Source organism: Malurus melanocephalus, unplaced genomic scaffold (assembly GCF_030028575.1).
Source record: "Malurus melanocephalus ecotype Western Australia unplaced genomic scaffold, MMel_1.1 scaffold_191, whole genome shotgun sequence".
Classification (NCBI taxonomy): Eukaryota; Metazoa; Chordata; class Aves; order Passeriformes; family Maluridae; genus Malurus; species Malurus melanocephalus.
The window spans coordinates 833,990-858,856 of NW_026623423.1; the positions used below are offsets into that span (position 1 = coordinate 833,990).

At 37.1% G+C, this 24,867-nt stretch overlaps 1 protein-coding gene across 3 annotated transcripts in view; it reads left to right on the forward strand.

Annotated features, from left to right (window-relative positions):
* The window catches only part of HOOK3 (hook microtubule tethering protein 3), an 84,931-nt gene extending 60,064 nt beyond the window's left edge, over positions 1–24,867 (forward strand). For 2 of the 3 annotated variants that reach the window (XM_057373253.1, XM_057373255.1), the window contains 9 exons: positions 240–380; positions 2,593–2,680; positions 7,742–7,776; positions 8,571–8,653; positions 9,980–10,080; positions 12,148–12,252; positions 12,359–12,430; positions 13,903–14,039; positions 21,980–24,867. In XM_057373253.1, the coding sequence (XP_057229236.1) occupies positions 240–380; positions 2,593–2,680; positions 7,742–7,776; positions 8,571–8,653; positions 9,980–10,080; positions 12,148–12,252; positions 12,359–12,430; positions 13,903–14,039; positions 21,980–21,995 (778 nt within the window). In that variant the 3' untranslated portion in view covers positions 21,996–24,867. Of the gene's footprint in view, positions 1–239; positions 381–2,592; positions 2,681–7,741; positions 7,777–8,570; positions 8,654–9,979; positions 10,081–12,147; positions 12,253–12,358; positions 12,431–13,902 lie in introns of all 3 variants that reach the window. The other variant, XM_057373254.1, reaches the window with a different exon arrangement.

Below are 24,867 nucleotides of genomic sequence, written 5' to 3' on the forward strand. Positions count from 1 at the left end.
CAGCTGTACTCTGAGACTTGATAGGAGGATTCAGGTAATTTCCTTGTGTTCTGCATTCTGCAATTACAACTCCTTAAACTAGGTTTGTGTTTGGGGGATTGAAAACGTGATTGTTGTTGCGGCCATGTCCCTTAAAAAGATGGTATTTATTTTGTTATTTTACTTCCTGTGGTAAACTGTTTTCTTTGTTATAGATATTGGCCTTCTTTTTTCTACAAAATTCTATTCTGTGTGTTTAGGGAGAAACTCATTCGCCTTCAGCATGAGAACAAGATGTTAAAATTGAACCAAGAAGGTTCTGACAATGAGAAGATTGCCTTGTTGCAGAGCCTTCTTGATGATGCAAACTTACGGAAGAATGAACTGGAGACAGAAAACAGGTGAGAAATTTTGTCCTCTGTTTCAATTGGCTTCCCTACAGACATTCCCAAGACAAGAAAGATTTAATGTAGTCAATCCTGTGAAAGGCCACAAGGATGTCATTACAGCACTGCAGTGTTTYCTATGAGAAAAGTCCAAGAGATAGAGACTATGTAGCCTGGATAGAACTTATCAATGTATCTTATCAAAGAGTTGATGAGAGGATCTAAAGGAGATGGAGCTACACTCTTGCCAGGAATGCTCAGTAACACGGCAAGAGGCAATGGGCGGAGCCTGAAACACAYTATATTTCATCTCGGTGTAAGAACATAGGTTTTTCATTTTACTGTGGTGTTTGCTGAGCACCAGAGTACATTGACCAGAGAGGTTGTCCCTATCTTTGTAGATATTTAAAACCCAGCATAATGTGTTCCTGGGCAGCCTGCTGGATTGAGCCAGTCGACATACACACATCTATGGGACCAGACTGAGTGCATTGGAGCATGCTGCAGTATTTGGCTGATAGTGATGTGAGGCTGCTTTCTATCCAAATTTCTATTCTCTATCTAATCTTCCCCCATCTTCCCCTTCAACTGGGGAGGTGCCTGAAGCCTGGAAAAAGGTAAATACTGCACTCACAATCAARAAGGGCAAGAAAAAGAGCATGAGAAACTACAGAGACTAGTCAGCCACAGCTTAGTTTCTGGAAATTTCACAAAGCAAGTCCATCTGGAATYTGTTTCCTGCCACATGAGGGACAGGAGAGTAACTGGGAAATGTCAACATGAATTTATTCTGAGCAAATCATGCCTAGCTAATCCAGTTGTCTTGACAATGAGATGGCTGCACATGTGAAGAAGAGGACGATGGAACATGGTGAAACAGAGGACGATAGCAAAGCCTTGGCTTTAACAACGCCTTTGATACAATGTCCCATGGTATCCTTATGTTCAGAATGGTTAGATAAAAACTGAATAAAAGGACAATAAAAGTGAGCAGTAAATTGGCTGGACAGAATTTAAACTGAAATTGRACAGCTGAGTCTGAAGTAGTTTTTTCAGTGAAATGAAACCTGACTGGCAACCAGTTCCTCAGTCATCAGTACCGTGACCGGTGCTGTTCATCACTTTTATTAACAACTTCACTGATGAAAGGAGCTACACATCTCTACTCTCAGCAAGTTGGAGAATGGCWCCACTTTGGGAGGAGTGACTGTTATCCCAAAAGGGAAAGTTTTTATTCAGAGGAGCTCAACAGTCCAGAGAAATGAACTGATGGGAGCCCTGTCCCTGGCTGTATAGCAGTTCTGCTGCAAAAGCCCTGGGGCCTTTGTGGGCAGCAAAGGAGGATGTTTTATCTGGGGACATTGCAGTTGACTGTGATCTGGACTGTCTTCACTGAGGTGCAGGTGGTCAGGGTGGGAAAACTATTTTTCACCTCGCATCRGTACTTCTGATACCACATCTGGACATAGCCATGTTATTTTCAATTCCCCAGTTCAAGAGAWATGTGGATGTGTAAGAGTGCAGCAGAATGCTGCTGAGGTGAGAGACACTGGAGCATATGATAGATGGGATTAAGCTGAGTACTGGGTTTGTCCAGACCAAAGAAAGGGTGACATAGAGGAGATTGTACTGTGATCTCCATCCACTTGATGGGAAGKTAGCAAGAAGACAGATTTGGACTATTTTCAAGAGCTTATCAGTRGAAGGACAAGAGACAACAGACAAAATACAGAATATGGATCTGAGCTCTAGATGARATCCCACAGAGACTGTTAGACCTCGGTGCTTAAAGTATCCAAAACTGGTACTGGATGTGGTTCCCAGCAATCTACCATAAGTGCTTTAAGGAGGAGGTTGGATCTAGGCAACCTGTGGATATCCCTTCAAACCTACAGGTTTACAGGATTCTGTAATAGTGTAAAACTATAARGTAGCAGCTCTCACACAGTAAAATGGACTGTTAAAAAGGTCTTCTTTCATGTATATGGAAATGATTTCTGCRTGCATTTGTGTTGTCCTTGAAGAGTATCAAGATGTTCTGGATGACTACAGGTTATAATCTCTGGAACTGCTGTAAGCTCTAACTACTGCTTCAGATTTTTTGTGAATAATTTACAGTATTGAATTTTTTGTGCAGAAGACCTAAAAACACTGGACACTAAAAATCTGAGACTTCCTCTTGTAATTTGATTTTTTTTCTGAGAAACAAATATTGTCTCTTTCCTAGATTGGTAAATCAGAGACTWCTGGAAGTACAGTCCCAGGTGGAAGAGCTACAAAAGTCTTTGCAGGATCAAGGTTCAAAAGCTGAAGATGTAAGTAGAATTGTACATCAAACTTACATTCAAGTAGTTACCATTTTTGAAACACTCACCTTTTTGTAAAAAAAAAAAAAAGAAGAAATGGAAATATACAGAGATTTCTAATAGTTTTACATGTTTACTTGTATGGTCTTAGCRCTAAATTGTGCTTCTCTAACTAGGATGTAAGACAATTGTCTAGAATAGAAAACTATCCTATGGGGAGAAGGTGTCAAATATGTTTTATTTGAATAATTATGCCAATAGAAAACTTATCATTAAGGTTACTTAATTAAAATAGAGAGTTTTGCAGGGAATTGAGGAAATGTTGATTCTCYATGAATAAAGTTGGTTTTGATTTAGTTTTCTTAATGAAAGTTAAGGCCTTTCCAGCCACTGGGACTTGTGTAATTGTTCATGTAAATGTGTATCAGAATGAAAAAATCCAGGCAGGCCAAAACTAAAAAAAAAGTCAAATTAATTAGGCCCTCAACATAATGCAGCATTTTCTGTTTCTGTATACAGAATTAACTTTATTTTAAATGTAAGAGCACACATTGTAGCGGGGTTAGTGTGGAAAACAACTTTCAGTCTTCCACTCAAAAACTTTTTATTATCTCCTGTATTTCAAAAAAGAAGGTCTAGAATTTTCTTGAAAGCAGCAAGTTGTTGGACTGTACATGCATAGTGAATGCTCACAGTCTCAGTATATTGTATTGGTAATTGGCAACAATTGTAATATGTTGCTTTCTATTTTTGTTGTTTTGTTTCAACAAAATTTRTATAAAATAGTGGAAGTTTTTTTACTAGCTGCTTATGTTCATTTGAGAGTGTGTTAAATTTAGTTTATCCTTTTAATTTTCAGAATAAACTATATGAATGTAAAACACCTAGTTGATTTCTGGCAAGGTTATTTTCCTGAGTAACTTAGATGTGTTCTAGAGTGCATGTTAAAACAGGTCTATTCTGAGATGTTCTTTGTTGGCCAAAAACATTTTTTCAGGGTGAACAAGAATGTGAAAAAATTATTTTCAGATATTGAGTATTGTAAATGATCCCTGTCTAATTGTATTCAACTTTATTTAGTTTAATTTTAATTGTGTCCCTTGAGGCTTTGGTTGGGGCAGTTATTTAGTGTGTCTGCACTCATAGCTTCTGTATAGGTCTGACCATAGTAGTGGTGATTTATAGGCACTAATCTCATGGTCTGTTTTCTGAGTTTGATGTGTAGGATTTAATTTATTGTTAAGGAAGCAAGTGAGTATAGATTCAAAGTGTTGAGGATGCAAGAACTTCTCATGCAATCTCRCTGATAAAACACAGCAAACCTCAGAAGTTAAACCCAGCTACTCAAGTAGATGGAAATTTTGTTGAGATTACCTGAGTTATCTGTAGAATATCCATACAAAAAGAGTCATTCTTCAGAAACATGTGAAAAAATATTAGGAGAGACATAGCATACATTTCACTGATGCATAATTTTCAGCTAATTTCCTGGGTTTTACTATTTTTCTGCAACAATGCACTGAAATTTGTATCTTTACATACTTGTGCTGTAAATGTGCTTAATCCAGAAAACTGACAGTCCATTTTAATTCAGTTCCAAAATGTATGTTGAGAGCTCAGAGCTTTTTTTTGTTGGGTTTTGGTTGTTTTTTGGGGTTTTCTTTAAGTTTTGCTTGGTGTTAAAGCTGAAGTTATTTTGAGACATGCCCCAAAACACATAGAGATACTGTCCAAACCCAGGCAAGTCCTTGCAGTAATACGTGCTGTGTGCCAGGGCAAAGAGTTTTGATTTTGTATTGAAGTTCAGTAGAAGGCAGCTGTTCAAAAGGTATCAGTACCACTGAGCCTGTAATGAACACTGACATATTCTGTTGGGATGCATGATTAGTCCATCGTGGGTGTTATCATACTAGCCAGGGAAAGGCCTCCCTAGCTCGGTCTTCCAGACTACAGAATACAGGTGTGTGTGCTGTAGTCAGAATAGGTTTGATTTATTGTCCTTCAGAATGCAGTAGTCATGTGGAACTACTCAACAGTTATCCCAAACAGCTTCAACTAAATCATTTGCATGTCTTATCACTGTCCTTTATCATCCTTGTTCTCCTGTTCTTTGCCCTAATTCCTTCCTACATAAACACCCTGCCTTAAGTCACTTCTGTCCCACTTGCTAAATCCATCCCATGCCTAATGTTTCTCATAATGTACATATGCAGTCTTGGCCTTACATGCTGTTACTGATACAACACCTCCCTAAAGTGTCCCTAGAGCTCTGTTACCACTTCAGTTWCCCATGAAGTTCAGGCACTTTGTTCATTTTGGTGAAACACTGGAACAGATTGCCCAGGGTAACTGTGGATGCCCCATCCATGGAATACTCAAGGCYAGATTGGGCGGGCTCTAAACAATCTGATTTAATTGAAGATGTCCTACTCATTGTGAGGGATTGGACTATGTGACCTTTAGAAGACCCTTCCAACCCAAACCACACTATCACTACTTTTAACATTGTTGCAGTGTGACCATATGTCATGGTGCTGCTTTAAAACTTTTATCACCACCTCACAGCATTATTKTTCTCATCAAGCAGTCTTCTAAAATGATGTCCCAGAGTATGTGCCATACCCTGCTAAGCAACTTAAGTTAGCTTAACCTCAGACCAGAGCCTAGCCATCTGCCCATGTCCTTACCATGTAAAACAAAACCAAATGTTGTCTTGATAATGGGGACAGACTCGCTCCTTTGGCTTGTTTYAAGCATGAAAGAAATTTCAAGCAAAAACACTTCTATTTCAATGGTTTTTGAAGACTTGTCTTCCTACAAGAGAACAACAATTACAAGCAATTACCTTTCAGATTTGTGTATGAGTCTTTAAAGCTTACTRATACTGAAAAAATCCTAAAAGTAATGTTTGCCTGTTTTCAGAGTAATTTATTTTAATTTATCTGCCAAGTATATACAGGATCTTTGAGTGCCTGAAACACCACATTTAGTGTTTTAGTCTTTTTCCTAATCATGTGTCTTGGGTGAATTAATGTGAGTAAACTCAGTTCTGCTTCTTTTAATTGTTTGTGCTGTTTATCACAATGAATTTCTTGCTTGTGAGAACATAATCTATCTAGATGGGAGAGGTTACTCCCACAACAGTGCAGGTGCTAGCCAGTTGAATCAATGGTGACTAGTAATTATGGATGCCCTRTCCATGGAATACTCAAGGCCAGATTGGGCAGGGCTCTAAACAACCTGATTTAGTTGAAGATGTCCTACTCGTTGTTTCAAGATAAACCCAAGCGCAATACAGGGATTGCAAAAGGCAAGCTGAATTCAGTTTTGATTTTCCTACCTTAGGGAAATGCACTGTTTCCRACTTTTTCCCTTTCTTGTCCCAGCCAGCCAGTAGTCCCCTAAATAATTGGATATAAGTGATGGGGACAGTTCAAATGATTTGTGACTGAGAAAGTTGCATACAAGTATTTTTTGTTACAGAGAAAGTGGTGTTGCATTTGTTCAGGGGACTGGAAAAGAAAAAAGCCAGATGGTCAAAACCTGCAGATCCTTAGCTGCTGCAAATTTCTGACTGTGAAGTCAATAGAGTTATGTTGGCTTGTTCTTGTGGCTCCCCACCTTTCTTGTCATGTGATAAGAAAATCKCTTTTGAAATAATGAAACAACACATCCCAGGAATGTGATCAAAACCAGTATGTTGAAGTATTACCAAACTAAAAAGCTTTTTGAGTGCACACAGTAATTTTTTCTCTTAGCAAGGTGTCTAAACCTTTGTTAAAAGAACATTGGAGAAAAAACAACGATGTAATTTCGTTGATGACTTTATCTTATATTTTGATGGTGTTTTGGACCATCAGCCACATGATCAACCTTCTGTGTGATTAATACTGGATAAATAGAAACCAAAAAGGCAGTTGGAGATTTAGATATTCTACGTTTGCTTTGTATTCAATCAGTGTGGCAATAACACAATTCAGCATCACACCACAAAAGCACCTGCATCTCATAATTCTGACTGTAGCCTAACAGACTGGCTATTTTCCTCCATTCTGTTGGTTTGTATGATTTTTGTTTTAAAATTACTTTCCAAAATAGCACTTGCTCTGCTTTGGAATTCTGGTTTGAACACAATTATTTATAAATGTACTTCTTCATTATTTTTATATTTTTGGGTTTAGTGACATGTTTTAGAAAATGTTACAGGATGAATTGCTCATGACAACAGAGGAAAAAATTGCACATATGTGAAAAATACATAGCTTTAACTTTTTCTGTTCATGACTTTCTAAATAGTTTCTTCTGTTGGCTGCTGTTTTGCTTTATACTAATGTCATCTCTGTTTCTTGGCATGGGCTTCTGCTCAAGGCTATTGTGAGTATGGCTTTCTATTTACTTAACACTACTTTCAGTTCATAGACATTTATTGGGTTTGGTTGGTTTTGTTGCTTTTCTTTTTTTTGGTATGAAGTGAGTTTAAAATTACGAAATTAATTCTAAGTTTTCATTCCAAGAGCTTATTTAAATGTGCTTTACCTGCAAAGTGGAACACTGTAAGTTGTACAGTGATTTTTATGTGTCTTAATCATTAAATTTAAGGAACACAAAAAAGGTGAAATTTTTGCTGTAGTCCTGTTAGAAATACTCTATTCCTTCTAGTTTCTGTGGGGATGGGAATTTWCTTCAACTAATTTGCTACATCTTCATGCAAGTTGCAATGCTATATTGGTAGGACAGCTTTTTTTTCAAATTTTGCTGCACTTTCCAATACAAAGTACTGAGTGAATTAAAACAACTGCCTTAGAATTGTTTCATTTATGGATATTGCTTTTATTGATCTAGTTCCTGGGAAAATGTTTGTTAAGTTCTAAAGGGTTCCAATTTTACTAAAGTCACACAACTGTGAAGAGAAAGGTTGCTACCACAGAGGCTTTACAGTTGTGATCTAAAACTGAACTAAAAAAGTTGGATTTTGGTTAGAATGCCAAAATTGTATGTTTAWAAGTAATTTTTAAAGTACATTAAAACTTCACAATATATTAAAACAAAACATTTAACTTTCTATTTTAGTCAGTTCTTCTGAAAAAGAAACTTGAAGAACATCTGTAAGTATTTTTGTTTGTCTTCTTTTGTTTGCAATTTGAAATTATGTGTATTCCATGTGGTGAGGAAGGCAGACATTTCCATATCCATCTGGATATGGCAAATACACAACTAAGAGAGATTAGGTAACACAGGAATATTTGGGTATCTGCTGTTCAGATTCTATTTTTCCCTCACCGAAAATCATTGTGAAAGTTAGAGCGATGAGGGAACCATCATTTTGTGTTGGGTAGAAAACTTTGCTTAACATTCTGCAAATGTTTGCTGAAGAGGAATAAGTATTTTTTTTTTTTTTTTAGAAAACATGTTAATATAGGCAAAATTAATTTGTTTAGTCTTTAATATACATTATGGCTTAGAATGTAATACTTTAGGAAGTGCTATCATTTTGATGTGCTATTTTTGCATATCTTTTACTTCCCGAAAAGAGTATTTGCTTTTTGACTGGCTTGCAAAAAGAAGTTCCTGTTGCCTTTGGGCTTAGCCACTTTTTCTCAGTGTAGTATCAGTTATGAGTATTCATTTTAGGCCCTCATTGTGCAATTAAYTCTAAGTTCTAAATTAATTACAGTTACTGACAAAGAAGCAGCTGCAGTTCTCTGTACAGAATGATGTTTTTCATCTTATCTAACAAATGTTTCTACAGTGATATTGTCACTTGTCCTCATGCCCCACAGAAAAAAATCAGTCATGCCCTTAGAAATAATCTCTCTGAGGATTTTCTGTACTGCTTAGTGCTCTTTTCAAGCACAGTAATACTACTGGAAACAATATGTGCTTTTGTGGTTTGTAACAGTGAGAAGCTCCATGAAGCTAACAATGAGCTACAGAAGAAACGAGCCATTATTGAAGATTTGGAACCAAGATGCAACAACAGTTGTGAGTTACCTGTGCAGTCCATTTCTTTTCTTTGTAAATTATTTCATGTGCAGTATCTTTAATTATAATACCTAAAGAAGGTGTCAGGTAAGCAAAATGTACATTTTTAATGGAAGTGACATGTATGTTGTTAATTTCTCTGGAAACTATGGTGACCAAAAAGATGCTTTTAACACCTGAAATACATGGGATCACGTTTTAGAAAGTACTCTTGTGCTGAAATCATTGGATCAAAGAATGCTAAGAGGTTAGAAAGAAATTTAAAAGAGATCTAGTCCCAAACCCCAATAATAATGGCTGAACAAATACCAGTTCACTGTCATATCTGCCACTGAACCTMAGCTGTCCAGAACTGTCATGTCTGATAAGATCCTAATTTAGAAGAACCTTGCTGCTTTCACTAGCTTATTTTTACTTCCAATATATATTCCTTCAATGTGTTTTAAATAATGTGTTGTTCTTTGAGAAAACTTTCAGTCACTGGTCAAAAAGAATGTAAGATATGTATAGTATTGCTCAGGGGGTATGCAAAACCCAACATCTAGTTTTTAGCATATTATTGTACGTTTTTTCTGGAAAAGAAACAAAGGAGGTAATTTGGGTTTTTTTAAAGACTATTTATTATAGAACAAGGCAAAAGATGTAACCAATGGCAGCATTTCTGGTTTGTGGTAAAATAATTTTATTTATAGCGAGATAGAGGAAAAATAAATAGAATTTTGATTTCTGGAATCTGAGAAGTTGTGTAGAAGTAATAGTGCCTTGAAATATTCTTACACCAACACAGGAAAAATCTGTGCAGTTAAATTGTCCTACTGATCTCAATAGCTGCTTAGCTGAGGGTGAAATTAGATTTAGTATATTCATATTTCATTTCTGATAGATTTGTCTATGTTATAGTTTAGCAGATTTAAGCAGTAGTTTTGCCTATTAGGAATCATTAGTCTTTCAAAAAACAGAAAAATTGTTTTTGTCTGTATTAATCTCAAGATTTTATAGTTGCTATAAGCTATTAATAAATTAATTTTCTAAATGTGTTCAGTAATATGTTTTATGATTCCATTTCTCTTTATTTTTCATAATTTTAAGAAGCAAAATTATGTCAAAAAAATCCATTTTATGATATTATATAGGAGTACATCTTTTTAATGTGTTTCTGAGGTGTACAGTAATTAAATCTGTGATATCTGCTACATCAGGTTTCTTATGTCAGCTTTTTTTTACTGAAATATATTTTAGTTGTGTCCTAAATATCTGTTGTGAAACATGAAACTATGCATTGTATAATGACGTTATTTTCCAATGTGTGCTTCTCCTGACATAAAGCACTTAAAATTGAGGAATTACAAGAAGCTTTACGGAAAAAGGAGGAGGAAATGAAGCAAATGGAAGAACGATACAAGAAGTATTTGGAAAAGGCCAAAAGTGTAAGTAAATGTGTTTCGTGTTAATGTCCCTTTGTGACAGACTGTATTATGTGTCCACTCCGTGGTAATAAAAATGAAGGAGGTACCTGTATACACACTAACAAGTAAAAGAGAAGGAAGGCCCATTGTGTATCATCTTACTGTTTCAGTACTTGTAATAGATTAATTCTGCAGAGGATTTTACCCCATTTACCACTCTTTTATTGATGCTTTTTCTCAGTAAAGTGATCTTTTGGACTGGACCACCTTCAAGAGTTGTTCTATTTCTCTGAGGATATTGAGCATTCTCTTTGCCTTTATTGCTTTGTATATGCTTCTGTCAAGAAGGTGATTAGTGTTTAAGTAGAGAGGATAGGGATATAGTACTAGCTTTGAAATGGCAATATTGTGGTCTTAATCATAATCCTATTCCTTCTCTTATTATACTTCACTATTTTACTTGAGTTTCTTAAAAGCATATCGCTTTGGATACCTATCRCTACATTGAAATGTGAAAGTAGGTTCTTAATCTGGCACAACTTTATGCTTTCTTCCTTTACTTCTGTGTAGTTTCCTGAATGATTTCTTGTGAAATGTCTTCAGGAAGTCTAAACAAATTTCTTCCCTGGCCCCCATTTGATTTTGGTTTAGGTGCCTCAGAGTATATTCCACTGAAAGACAGCTTTTCCCTTTTCAGCAAGGTTTGGTTTTGTATGTACTGTGTTACTGTAGGGTATTTTACATAACAGCAGTATAACATACATAGTTAATTAGGCTAACTTTTTGTAATCTTTTTATTAACTTTCATTTTGAGTTTTATTTGTGTTTGGTTTGGGGCTGGGGTTTTTTTGTTTCTCGTTGTTATTGATGGGTTTTGGTGAGGGTTTCTTTTGTGAAGACCAGTAGAATCATTATAGTCTTTCACTATGGAAAATGTATCCAGATCTAAAGAATATTTTCTTAGAAAAATARCATACTGTTGTCGAATAGAATAGAATCATAGAATCATTTAGGATGGAAAAGATCTCCAAGATCTTCAAGTGCAGCCTTTRATCACTGGTATGTTAACTAGACCATGGCACTAAGTGCCGCATCCAGTGGATAGTGACTACACCATATCCCTTAGCAACCCATTCCTATGCTTAACAAGCCAGCCTAAACCTCCCCTGGCACAGCTTGAGGCTGTATTGTTGTCTCATTCTGTCACTGGTTGCCTGGGAGAAGGAGCCAACCTCCTTTTAAGTGGTGCGTAACCTCCTTGCCACCTTTAAGGTGATAAGGGCTTCTGGAGTCCTCTTTTCTCCAGGCTAAACCCCCCCAGCTCCCTCAGCCACTCCTCACAGGACTTGCATTTAACTTACAGTAAGAATGTCTCACTAAAATTCAAGGCATAGCTTTATTTTAACATCTGGACACAACTCTGAAATAGGTAGAAAGACAAAAGATGAGAAGTCTCTTTCTATATAGCCAGAGGATATTAAAAGGTTTTATGCCATTTTCTATTAAAGGCTTAATAATTCTGGCATTKTGCTGATTTGTTCTTGGTTTAGCTCTGGTGGTACTCTTGGATGACACCTACAAATGTAACCAGGTGTCGCCTCGTCTTATTAGTAACATAATTATTATGCATATGCCACAGAGTGCTGCTTGATGTAACAGAGCTACCTAAAAATTACAGCACCTGGTACCCCAGGTAAGTGAATCATGGCAAATATCCATAATGATAGAAGCAGTCGTTCCTCAAACAGGAGAAACTGACAGGCAGGAACACCATAGCTATAAAGAGAGAAACCTTATAGATGTTTCCATTGCCATGGCTCCAAGGTAATCTAGCCTGGGTTAGGAACTGCAAATGTGAGTCTAGGATACTGAACCTTTTAGTTCACTTTTTCATGTCAGTAGTTTTGTTTCACAGTGCTGTAATAAAGGCTCTGTTTAGATGCTCTCGTATGCCATGGTTGATGACAGAGGTAGACATATTTTAAGTCACTTTTAAAAAATTTCTTAACTTGACTTTAAAGTTTTGAATTCCTTAACGTGATTATTTTTACAGGATTTAATAAAAAACAAACTGGTTTTCTCTTACAGGTCATCCGCACATTAGATCCTAAACAGAACCAGGGTGCTGCTCCTGAGATTCAGGCGCTGAAAAATCAGTTGCAGGAGCGAGACAGAATGTTTCATTCCCTGGAGGTAGTAATCCGTGTGTTTTCTAGTAAAAGCTCATTGCTTTTTAGTTAGAGACTGATACTTCTTTTATACTTTGGCTTTCAATATGTTGATTTTTTATGTTTTTCAGAAAGAATATGAGAAAACAAAAAGTCAAAGAGAAATGGAGGAGAAATTTATCGTTAGTGCCTGGTACAACATGGTAAGAATCCCCCACACTTTCTACTTAAAAAGAAAAAAAAACCTGAAAGAAACTATTAATACTAGTTTTTCTGGCATATTTGTAACAGCACTCATTCATTTACAGTATTTTTTGTTTGAAAAGTGTTTTTCAACACACAAACATAGAACCACTTTTTAGTAATTTTAAGTTATCTCTGTGTAAGAGTATGTTCCTATAATAATCTTTTAATAAATAAAAAAAAAAATGTTTGTAATTTTCAGTTTTTACATTCAGAAACAGCTTAGATCACCATTTTGTAATCCCACTCTTTCAGTTATACAAATGACAGTGCTCAAATTTACTTTCTTCTTTGCTTCACCACTCTCCAGTCTTTGAATTGTTTCTGATGAATGGGTGCAATCACAGCAATTCAGCTTACTTGCAATTCAGCTTAAGTTCTCTGAGAAATGATCCCTTTAACTAGAGCGCAGATTTAGGCCCATACAAGGAGTGAGGACAGCAGCAGAACCCTCGCTTAAGTTATTCATACAATTTATTTCAATAGAAGATATAATCTGTGCAGCCATACAGTTTTTGCGGGGCCTGTGTGCCAGGAGAGTTGTCACCCACATCAGATGTGTTCAAGACTTCCCTTTGGTAGACTGGTTTCATTGAAACTGCTCTTCATATAGAAAGACTCCTTGACATCTGTAATTTTCATGTTTCATTCTGCTCCATCATAGAATTCAAATTCCTCTTCTATATTCCCTTGGAAAAGTTTCCATCTTGCTGTTCTATATCCTTGTTGTGTTCATGAATAGCAAGTCTAAAGTCAAGTAKTTTTTGAGTTCTTGAGTTGTTTATACATTGAAGGTCTTTTCAAGTGACTGGTGTCCTTGGCCAATTTTGTAACATTAGTTCTACTAACAAATAAAAGACAAGCCTGAGGGAAGACTTGCAGTTCAGTGGCCTATCATGAACACTAAGATGGTCACTGATAGCTTTGTCTGTATCATTCTTTAATTAGCCCCTGCTTTTATACACAGCTGCACAACCCRTCACAGCTTTCTTAATTTCTTCCTTGCAATTTTGGCTGATGAAAACATGTTGTCTCCCAAGATGTGTTTCTGATGTACAAGCTGGTGTTTCCACAGAGGATGACAATACCTAAACATTTTTCAGAAGAAAAGTACTTTTCTAGCTCAACATGGGAACCTTGGGGGAGCCCTTTTGAAAAGAAATGTCCAATTACCATGTGTTTGTGAGAAAAGCACATATTGAGTTCTAAGGTGGTTACTCTAAACCTGAAGAGTGACTGGGGGGAAGCAGAAGAATTCCATGTGAAGTATTAGAACACTATCATACCTTTATCCTTGAAAATATGCTGTGTGTGTAGAGAATCCGAAATAGTTTAGTAAGTGTGAAGACAGAAATAATGAACAAAATGTAAATAAATAAAGTTGTTCAGTGTTCTGTATTCATATTCACTAAGAATTTCTCTTTGTCCACAGGGGATGACTCTGCATAAAAAAGCAGCAGAAGACAGACTGGCTAGTACAGGCTCAGGACAGTCCTTCCTGGCTAGACAAAGGCAAGCCACGAGCACAAGGAGATCTTACCCTGGTCATGTCCAGCCAGCAACAGCAAGGTAGAGAAGCCTTGCCCCTAGAAAGAAAACTGCCCTGTGATCCAGGCCACTTCTATTGCAAGTGACAACATTCAAGGAAAATAAACCAGCATCCTTTCTCTTTCTCCCTTGTAACTGCTATTACTTTACAGTTCAGGAAGGGATTTTATTATGCTTTCTCATTGTTCTGTAATGCCCTTTGCTTGTATTTTTTGGAGTTCATTTCTTTCTGCATTTTCTGAATGTGCCAAAATTTTGCGAACATCTAGAGGAGTGCTGTATAATAASAGTCTTACTTGTATGAAGCCTGGTCTCTTATGAAAAACCTCATGTAGACTATATGACAGTGTAGATTTCTTGTCACAGTTGGTACTTTTGTGCCTATAAGGGTTGTTATGCTTTATAAGACTGTTTCTGTTCAAAGGGAATTAAGCTTTTTATGTCCTAACCCGTTGCTTCAGAAAAACACTGAAATCTCATTACAGAAATGCAAAGTTAGATTATTACATTATTGTGAAATATATTTCATACTAAAAACCTCAGCAATGCAAAAAAAGAAAGTTTTGGGGTTTTTTTAATCTCCTGGGTTCAAAGTTTGATCTTATGCTTGGCATGTAGGGAAGCAGGATTATTTTTTTCCAGATTTTTCTTTATCARCTGGTGTTACCTGTTGCTGGTAGAGAAGAATATTTTCAAATGGTTTATTCCACTCCTCTTTGTCAAGTGTATGCTTTAATGCGTATTCTATAAAGGTGGAGAAGTAGAATGTGCTAATAGGTTACTCTATCATCCATTTAAAAAGGACATTTTAAAATTTCGTAATTATGAATGAACAATACTTGATGGATCAAGGCCCCAGTTAATATTATTCCAATTGTCATCCCCTACATCCCCTACTGGTTTTAATATATTGATTCAGGGTATAATTGTATCAGTTGCCTTACTAATGGTACCAGTGCCTTCAGGTGAGTTAATTGCTGACTTCGTTGGAAACTGGCTGTGATTTGTTATACTGCCTTTTTAGTGTGTAGCTGATTAATTGTTGTAGCACCTTCATGTTGATCAGTGGATGGAGGCTCCTCCTATTTAGATTCTGTTCCTGAAAGTTGTGCTTTTTATCTGAATAGTTTATGCATTCCTTATCCTTTTGTCAAAGAATTGATGGACACAGAGAACCTGAGTATTGGCTGCAAATTTCATATACAAACGTCTTGTGATTTAGTTTTAAACAGTTTTCACTTGAGACTCTTCGGACTTTAATGCACATGCAATTAGTTTATAAATTTTTTCTCTCACCTAATTTTAATGCCCTACAAGTGAAAACATTTTTGCATAAATCCCTTTAGAGAAACAACATACTAGCATTTATCAATCATCTGAATGTCTCAATTCACAACTTGGGTAGAATGAGCAAAGGGTAATTAAAACAAGCACACCTAGATTAAAGGTTAATGAACAGGTGAATGACATTTTTAGGTACCATTTTTTTATCTTAAAGTACATCACCTGTTTTAATTTGGGCTAAGAAATGCATTCATCATGTGCCTGAAAAATATTATCAGGTCCAGTTACACCCCATCCCAGAAAAATAAGTGTTGAATTCTACACATAGTTTTGTCTTTTATTCCTCATGTTTGGAAAAAAAATGGTTTCCTAAGAATTTTCTGTACTTACTCAGTGTATCACTGGTATGGTCTGTGCTTGCAAAAATTAGGGGAGACATTGCAAGTTTCTTGTGTACAGAACGGTAACAATGTAAAGGAAGTAATGGATAATTTCTGGAGCTCAGTGAGGTGATATACTCAATCTGCAGTCTCTCATTGACCTACAAAATGCTCTGTATACAAAATGCTATCTTTAGTTATCTAGATGATAACTAAAGATGATGTTTGTGTGGGACATCTTCTACTGATCTTGTTGTGCAATCAATTTTAGTAACTTAATGAACTCTTTACCACATGCTGTATGTGAACAGGAGCAAGTAAGATCATTCCTGTGAGGGAATTTGATGATCTTGTTTGAGTATTTTATAGCAGCCAGAGCAAGAACCTACGAATACCTAAAAGCTCCATTTTAATTTTAATCTACCTGTCTTTTTCTACTACTGAACTGCCAAGGGCTATTTGTGAAAGAGAGGGAGGGACCGTAATGGGAAGTTTTATCTTTCAATTTTGTCTAGTAATTTAATTCCCCATTACTGTTAATTAGGTGCAGGTCTAAAAGAACTTGAACACAATCAGCACATTAGGATGAAAGTAATTCCTTTTATTGCATGAATATTTGTTTTACTGTTTTGCCTCCATAATTTTGATGACAGGCTAATGCCCCTAAGAGTTACAAGATGAACAGATGCTGGTTAAAAGCCTTGTCATGCATTTACTTTCCAATCTCTCCTGGCTTCTGCTTCTTGATGCTTGATGGCTTTTCTTCTGCCTTGTGATTCTGTCTTTCCTTTTCCCTCAAGATAAGACACTGAAGTGSTTTCTGTAGCTCACTTCAAAAAACAGATAGCATCATTATATAGCATCAAAGAGCAGCATAAGACTCATACTGAATCTGACCTTTACTTGTTTTTGTTGCTCATGGTAATTGTTAGGCAAGTGAACGAACAATCATTCTGTCTTTAGAATTTACAAACTTGCAGAAATTCTGGTATTTCCCAGAATTTGTGTTGAATATAAAAACCTAAAAACATACTGTGCTCTTACAGAAATGTGCTTGGTTGCTGTCCAGTTCCAGTAAGTAATTTGTTCTGTCTTCTATTAGTAATTAAGAGGAGTTTAAGTCTTTGGTCTTCAGTGCTTTACTTCTTTAACTTGTTGCATACATCCACTGTTAATCTTTGTGCGTGGATGAATACAAGTGGTGAATATCATTAAACCTTCTCTTTCACAAGAACAACTTCTTTGTTCAAAGGGTTCAGCTTCATCATTTTCCTTGCTTATTAGGCAGCTTTGGAAGCAGTGTGTATTAAGAAACAGAAAGAGCTCAGACCRTGACTCCAGGGAATAAATAGATACGTAGGGGAGCTACCAGTGACTGTTCTCTATTTGCCTTATCTTTAGTAATAAATAATATAAGGAAGAATCCCAGCCTGTGAAACAGAATTCTCTCAGTACACTAGACAGTTCTAAGAAATTTTTAGGAATACATTTTTCCCTGAGGCAATGAAGACTATTTATATCAAAATTGTAGTGGTAATTGCTAAGCCAATACTGTATCCTGTCCTCTCTGATACATTAGAGAGAAAACCCCTACAACTGAGCTTAAAGAGAAAGGGTTCTCCAGGGCAGTGATAAAACAGCTGAGGAGTTCCTGAGAGTACTTTTCTGGGCACTGTGGTGAGGCTCTGCTCAGAATAATCTTTCTGACCAATTTTAGTTAATGCCAATAAAAGGTAACAGATAAATGGAAAAATAATTTTATTGTTCAGAGCTGAAGCTTCATTTCTGATCTAAAAGGATGTGTGTGTAGTCCAGCTCATGTACTTGTGGAGAGTTAAGTTTTTAGCATMTCTGATCAGACATTACAGAAAAAAAAATATTCAAGTTGCCTGTTTTCTTGATAGCAACACATAACCACTTGGATCATGACAGATACTTTCTAAGTGCTGCTTAATGAGGTAATTAGTTTAAAGGTTGTGTGTTCCACCCACAGTGCAAAGGCACATACATGGAATATCCACCTTTATGTATTGCGAAATGAAATAAATAAATAATGGCTACAAGATGCCTTTCATTCTGCTTGGAAATAATCAAATAGCAGTCCTGTCCTTTTCAAGTGTCACTTGTGTCAGCAGAAATGCTTCTGCAAGTTTTCTGTGGCTCTCTGTTCTGCAAGGAGCACTGGCATTTTTGTATGTGTATGAAAGAATTAATGGTGAATATTCCTATTATTGCTTTGTTATGATCTCAGATAGTAAGTGGTATGTGTAAGCTGTTAAGAAAATTTAGAAGTTTTTGGCAATTWTAAGGTCCTCCATATTTTGACCTACTTGTGTACAAGTAGCTTTCGCTTTTCCTGTCTTCCCTAATATATCAGACTATACACTTAACAGCTTCCTGAATGATTTTAGTGAGTTTAATAGTCCTATTGCGTTGACATTTTCTGTAGATTTGGTAGTAGGAAGATATTTTAATGTCACCACTTGATTTTCTTTTTGTTAGTGATCTGGAGGAAGACTGTCTTGAATGTGGATAACGTCACTTTTTCTTGTGAAGCAGAACAGTGTTTCAGTTTTACTTATTGTATAGAGAATTTTTTATTCTTGCCCAACAGATTGAATTTTGCAAGGATTGATGAGGGAGGTATTTTTGCACTCAGTCAGCTATGCAATACTGACTTCTTATGGGTTTTTGCACATGTGTTTTACATAGAATGTGGACTTTGTGTTTTGCAGTAAGATTGTATTGATAAACTTCAATATCTCCTAACCAATTTTAGCAAAATTTGCAGGCATTTTGTTCAACTGACATTGCATAAATAAATAGCTGAAAGAGTTTATCACCACTTCCAGGTGGCAGAGTTTTTTGGAACAAATGTCAGATTCTAGGTAGGATCCTAGCCATGCCTCCTGTTTGCCACTTTAAGGGAATCAAGAACATATCCTGGCATGGCTGATTGTATTGCCCTGCTCCTGTGATCTTTCTTTCCTCTGAAGTGCAGAAAAGTAGCAGAAGCTTGTCAGTGATTCTGCAGGCTCTAACTAAAAATAAGGTGTGATTTCTTCAGTTTGAAAATGGGGGAGACAGATGCAAGCAACTARTCAGTACAAAAATCAGAAGAGCAGTGTACCTCACCATTTTGCATTTTGGTGTTCATTTAAAAACAAGTGAAAAAGAACCTGAGCATATTGGGCTATGTTTTTATCTTTTTAATAAATTTTTTATTTTAATTGATTAAGTATAACTTGTGTATAAGACAGAGGCTGTCATTGTCAGCCACTGCAGCCTCAGACTTCTTGCATCTGGTTAGGCAAAAGATTGGAAATTTTGACTCTGCTGCCAGCTCCGTTGTACCATTTGGAGATGCTGAGGATTTTCATCCTCTATTTTTCCTTGACTTTATTTTTGTGGATTCATTAAAATATTGGGACATAAAGTTCATTTTTAAAATGCATCAGCTCATTGAATTAGTTAGGGAATGAATGTTGATTGAGAGGCTGTAGATAACTTGACAAATCATACTGTTTCMTGGGGCATTGAAACAACGCCTGGCAGTAGAGCCAAGACAGCTTCCCAGATAAATCGTCGTGGTGTCAGACTGGAGTCAGTGGATCTGTAGGAACTCATGCTGACTGCTGTAACTGAAGTCCTCATCTTTTCATAGCTGAGGGATGGTGTTGCTGCTTCRCTGTGGTCCAGATTCTGCCTTCATCTTAGGGCCTCACCAAGGTAGTGCAGGACTATGCTGTAGTGTATTTCTGCATCAGTTGGCTTTGATGGCAAATCAGGAGTTTGCTGCTGTTACTATGGGTGTAAAGTTGTTTGGAAAATTGTGTATCCTTCAGTCCCCTTGGCATGTGGTGTCATTTCCAGACTGAAAGCAGATTCCATTTGTCAGATAAAAATTCCTTGCTGCTATGGGTCTCAGAGGCTATGAGTCTCAGATGCTGATCCATGAAAATTACTGTTAGTAGAGGGAAATACAGATCAGTGCTGACTTTATTCCTTGCTTTGCCTTTACTATCAGATGAGATTAGACTATCACATTTCAGAAAGAGGAATGTGGTTRTTTTAATCGTTACAAAAGCAGACATTTGTCAGTACTCTGAAGAACTGTTAACTACTTAGTTTGGCATGACACAAACCTGAAACAATGCAAAAGCAAGTATTTCTACAGGTATAGAGTAGTTTTTTCTGGAAATGAAACTTGAATCCCTAATGATTATGTCTAACTTGAAGAGAAAACTTACATAAAGGCCAAGTGTTACTGCTAGTGTGCTCATGTTGTTAGCCTGATCATGAAAGTGGATGGAATTTTAGGAGAAAATCCCCAGTGGTGTAATATTTGTATTTATGGGATTATAAAATAGTTATAATGAGACTATTAGACCTTTGATTTGGACTTGAATGTAACATCTGTTATATAATTTTAAATATTGTAAAGCAGAGATTATTGTTCACAGCCACAAAAGGTTAGTAAGCTGGAAAYGAAACTTATTTCCTGGAGGCATCAGTGGTTTTGAGGGAGATTTTAAAGCATTTGTTTAGCAGTATAAGTCTTAGAATTTTAAGCATTACCTTATAAGGCCACAATTTAAAAAATATGTAGTCTGCTTTGTATTCTCCCTGTCACTCCTCCCTAGACAGATTATCTGCTGCTCTTTCCAAACATGCTGCAAATGCAGTGACAGTGAATTTACTGYTGAGTGAATTTACGCTCAGATCTTGCATCTCTGATGTCTTCTAAGTGTTGCTGCCTCAACAGGTGGCTTTAAAATAAAGAAATTGACAGACAAGTATTCTTAGAACATGATAAAAATTTCTAGTCTGGAAAGAGCATTAACAGATGAGCTTTTACATCCTTGAAAGATAATAGTGTCCTGAGTTTACAAGACCTCTCAAAAGTACTATTGACTCAAAGAGAAACCTACAGTGTCATTTCTGTGTATGTGCAGCATACACTTGAAGTGCTACTAAGTAGTAAGTTTGAACTAAATACTAGCCAGGTGAGACTAAAGGACTAGATTATATTCATTTATGTACAATAGAATAGGTACATGCTTACATAGCTTGAACTTTAATTTTTTTATAGACTAACTACAGTGTTCTTCGTATTAATCCTGAACTGTCTAACTTTATGCACCAAGCAGTGCCAAGCAAGCTTAAAAGACAATGATTGCTCAAAATAYACCCTCAAGGCCTTTAAATGTGTTGAACGTGTTGAACTTTTTATTCCATTTGATATGTGTCTCTTTGTTTCTATTTGTTTTTCAACTATGGTTAGTATTCTGAGGAAAAAAAGCTACAAGACTTGTAGCATACATATTCTTTTTTATCTGTTTAACCTGGCTTGTCCCATTACAAGAAGCATYCTTAGAATAATTTTTGACCAGTGCAATACAAGGGAGAAGGAAGTGGGGAAAGAGGCTCTAATTTAAGTTTGGTGAAGCCAATTTGCTCTTTGCAATATGAAAACAAAAATTTAGTGCTGTGTAGGGACTTTTGTGTTACCTGGGGGAAGTAGAAGCACTGTAGCTATGTCAGTAAAGCATTGCATTCCAGTTACCCTGGCCAAGAAAGAGAGTGCATCAGTGAGGATGGAGAACTGCCAACCTCTCTGATTCCCTTCCACAGCAGTGTGGGGTGCTCTCAACTTTTCAGTGGCTCCTACTCAGCTTACTTTAATAAGAACACTTACCATTTTCTGGCAATTCAAACCTGTATTTGCGTGCAATGGACAGAACTTGACAGTACAATGGGCAGTGATACTGAGCCTCATGCACACGATGAGCTCTGATGGAATTTAAATGCCTTCAGTGGTGCTCAGAGCTCAAGACAGTGGTTATGATTCTGATTGTCTTTTAGCGTGTGAACASGTGCAGTGCTGGGTAGGCATCTTTCACTTTATCTTGCTTAGGTTCTTTAACAGTTGTACTCACAGACAGCAGGAATGCCTGAGACTTACTCATTGCTGTGTAAACTTACTTTCCGTAGCTTTATTAGCTGAGAATGGTGCCCTGAAGCATTTTACTCAGAAGTGTGTAAAGTTTAATTATAGCTAAATTTAGATGTTGACCAAGACTATTTTGTTGCTTTTTCCAATTATTGGCCTGTAATTTGAAGAGTTGCTTGGCAAAGATGTTTTCCCCATGAATTTGCACAACTCTTAAATAGAGGTGGCCTTACTAAACTGCTTTTTAAAAGACCTGTTCTGTTCTCTGTTGTTTTGGGGTTTTTTTTTTCAACAATAATATGTTATCTGCTTTTTAACTTTCTTCTTTATTCTTTTATTTGCAGTGATGTGGTTGCATGACCTGCAGCATTATTATAACAGGGACTGTTCAGTGCATGACTTGCTTTTCTGTCCAGACTGCATAACCAAAACTTAACCAGTTCTACACTTAAGACTCATGGCCATCTGATTTCAAAGGGGGATCTACTTGCAGCGAAGCTTACCATCCTGGGGAGTGGCTTTCCCATTTCCCACTTCCATTTACTCTTTCTCTTCACAAAAAGTCTCCTATGAGGCTAGAAGAGAGGAAATCCAGTATTCACAGCTCAACAGGAGGCGTTCTGCAAACTGACAGAGCACTGTCAGCTCTCCATCTTACTTCCGCCTGTCCACTTCATTTAATTCTGATTAACAGTATTAACACACAGACTTCCTGCAACATTTTAATTTACTGAACTATAAAAATCTAGTCTTAATGAGTTCCTAAAAAAGGCCTTTTGATAACTGTTAAAATTTCAAAGCACCTGCACCCTTAAAGGATCCACTTTGAATCTTTAAACAAATAAAGTAAAGCGAAGGAGGTGTTTTACCAGGAGAAATGACTAATGAATTGCTGCTTGGCGATCCCATCTTCCTTAGAAAACCAAGCAAGTTTCATCCGATAATCTCCGAGCCAGGCAAACTACCGGGTGGTATTTTGTTCACAGGCACTGCCTGCTTCCTTCATATGTATATACACAGTAGTTTGTGGCTGTTGTATTTTTCTCTCTACATTTGAGCTGTGTTGTTGGTTTCTTTCAGAAACTTTTTTTCCAATCTGTGTACAATTGTTAAAACAATCTGAGGAAAGACCATAAATGGAAATAAGTAAGAAAGTCATCTACACTTCCAGTATTATGCAGACTGTCCTTGCCAGTTTATAATTTGGATCATTTATCTTTCACCTGTACTGTTTTTTTTCCTTCCTTTTTTTCTTTCTCCTGTCACAGTCTTAGCTATTTAATTTCCAATTGCACTAGCTTGGCTGTTTCTTTGTATTTTGAAGTTTAGCTATAAGATTTGCCATATGTAGACAGTGTAACTCAAAATGCTTTGTACTGCCTATATTAATTTAAAAAGCTGCTTATTTAATATTCCTAAATATCTGCACATTTGTACTACTGTATCTTTGTTTTGTATTGGACATCCAGTACTGGCAAGATTCAGAAGACGAGGGAGTGCTGTAGTGTTGTAAGTTAAAAGGTTTTTTGTATAGGAGTTAGTACGTGACAAACAGGGAAAGGGGCTTTCAAGCCATAGGACTTGCTGGAAAAACTGAAAAGTCTGAATGCTGAGTACCTTAAGCGGTTTGATTWAAATCCAGTTTTAGAGAAACCCCACTCTTGCACACCTGGATCTTAATCCAGAAATACTGATTTCAAATGAACTCTGCTGCCTCCAGGAATGGTTTTGCTTATTTAGGCAGTAGCAGAGCCACCAGCCCTGTTTGCCATGGGGCCACCACCCGTGCTGAAGAAACATCGTGTCCACTTGTCACTGCAGTCCCTTCTGGTCACACACACAGTGCCTGCCTCATCCCTGGTGACAGAGCCGCACCTCATGCATGGAGGTGCCCACTTGTGTCTAGTCCTCAGGGATCCTGATCCCACAGTGTCCGTGGCCTTGTGCAGAATGACATGGAGAAGGGACAGAYGTGTGCCCCGCCACAGGGAGGTGCTCTGCACTGCCTGGCAAGGGCGTGGGTGGGTAGGAATGGGCTCCAAGCCAGACGGGCAGCAGAGTGAAGGATAAACATTAAGATCCCGGTGAGAACTGTGTGGTGTTTTCCCCTCTGGATACTCTATCAGGTACTGTGGCTACCAGGGGCTTGGCTGACAGCTGTCCGTAAAGGCTTCAGATGGGGATATGTCTTTCCTGGTCCACCAGGGCCAGGGACAGTGAAGTCTGACGTGACCTGCAGCCAGGATCTGGAGTTTGGTGGTTACAAGTCAGGTGCTCTTGCATTAGAGGCAGCAGCATTTCATCAGACTCAGTCCAGCAGAGAGCTGAACAATTTGTGTCTTTCCAGGTCCTAACCACTGATCCCTTGTTATGTGTCAGGGCAAGTGTTACTAGTAAAACTTCTTTTAGTTGGGTGTTAAAGGCATGGTATGTTTTTCATTTACAAGTGCTGCTCCGGCTGGGACCACACCCTGCCCCAGGCCAGGCTGGGTGCAGGATCCCTGAAATCAGGGCACTGTGCTGGGCAGGAGGGGATTGCTTTTTTGTGCACCTGCCTCCACGGGTGTCCCAAAATTAYGCCGAGCAGTACCTTGTTTCTCCAAATGGTCTGTGCAGATTAGAGATTAAGTATCAGTTGTTCTTGAGCCTTGATGACATTTGTATGTAAGTGTGTTTAGCTTGACAAAAGTTGTTTGAGTTTACTAATGCAACAGAGAGATGCCAGGTGGAGCCAGTAGCTTTCAGCAAGGAGCTGGCTACTTTAATTAGATTAGCCTGGCATCTCTGTCATGAAGTGGTTGTGAGCTCTCAACTCAGAGCTGATCTCCAGCATGTCTCTGATATACTAACTTCATTTGTGCTGCATAGAAAACTCTCTTAACCTTCTTAATAGCAGCTTGTTTGACAGTCCTGAATTAAATGTTGACCAATTATCAAAGTAACTGTTTGTGAAGTTGCCAGTGATATATTTTCTGTAAAAGAATGAATTCTTTGAGTGTCAAAACATTAATTTCCCATTTCAGTTCATCTACAAAATTGTGTAACTACCAGGTTGTTATGGTAGCAATATTAATATACATACCTGTATATAGATGAYAAAAACCTCATTAATGATAATTGGAATTGAAAAGTTTAATATTTTTTCCCAGTCAATACACTAATGCTTCCAAGGTGATAGAAGAGTGTACAGTTGTTAAACAAGTTGTAAATAAACGCTTATATAAAACATAAA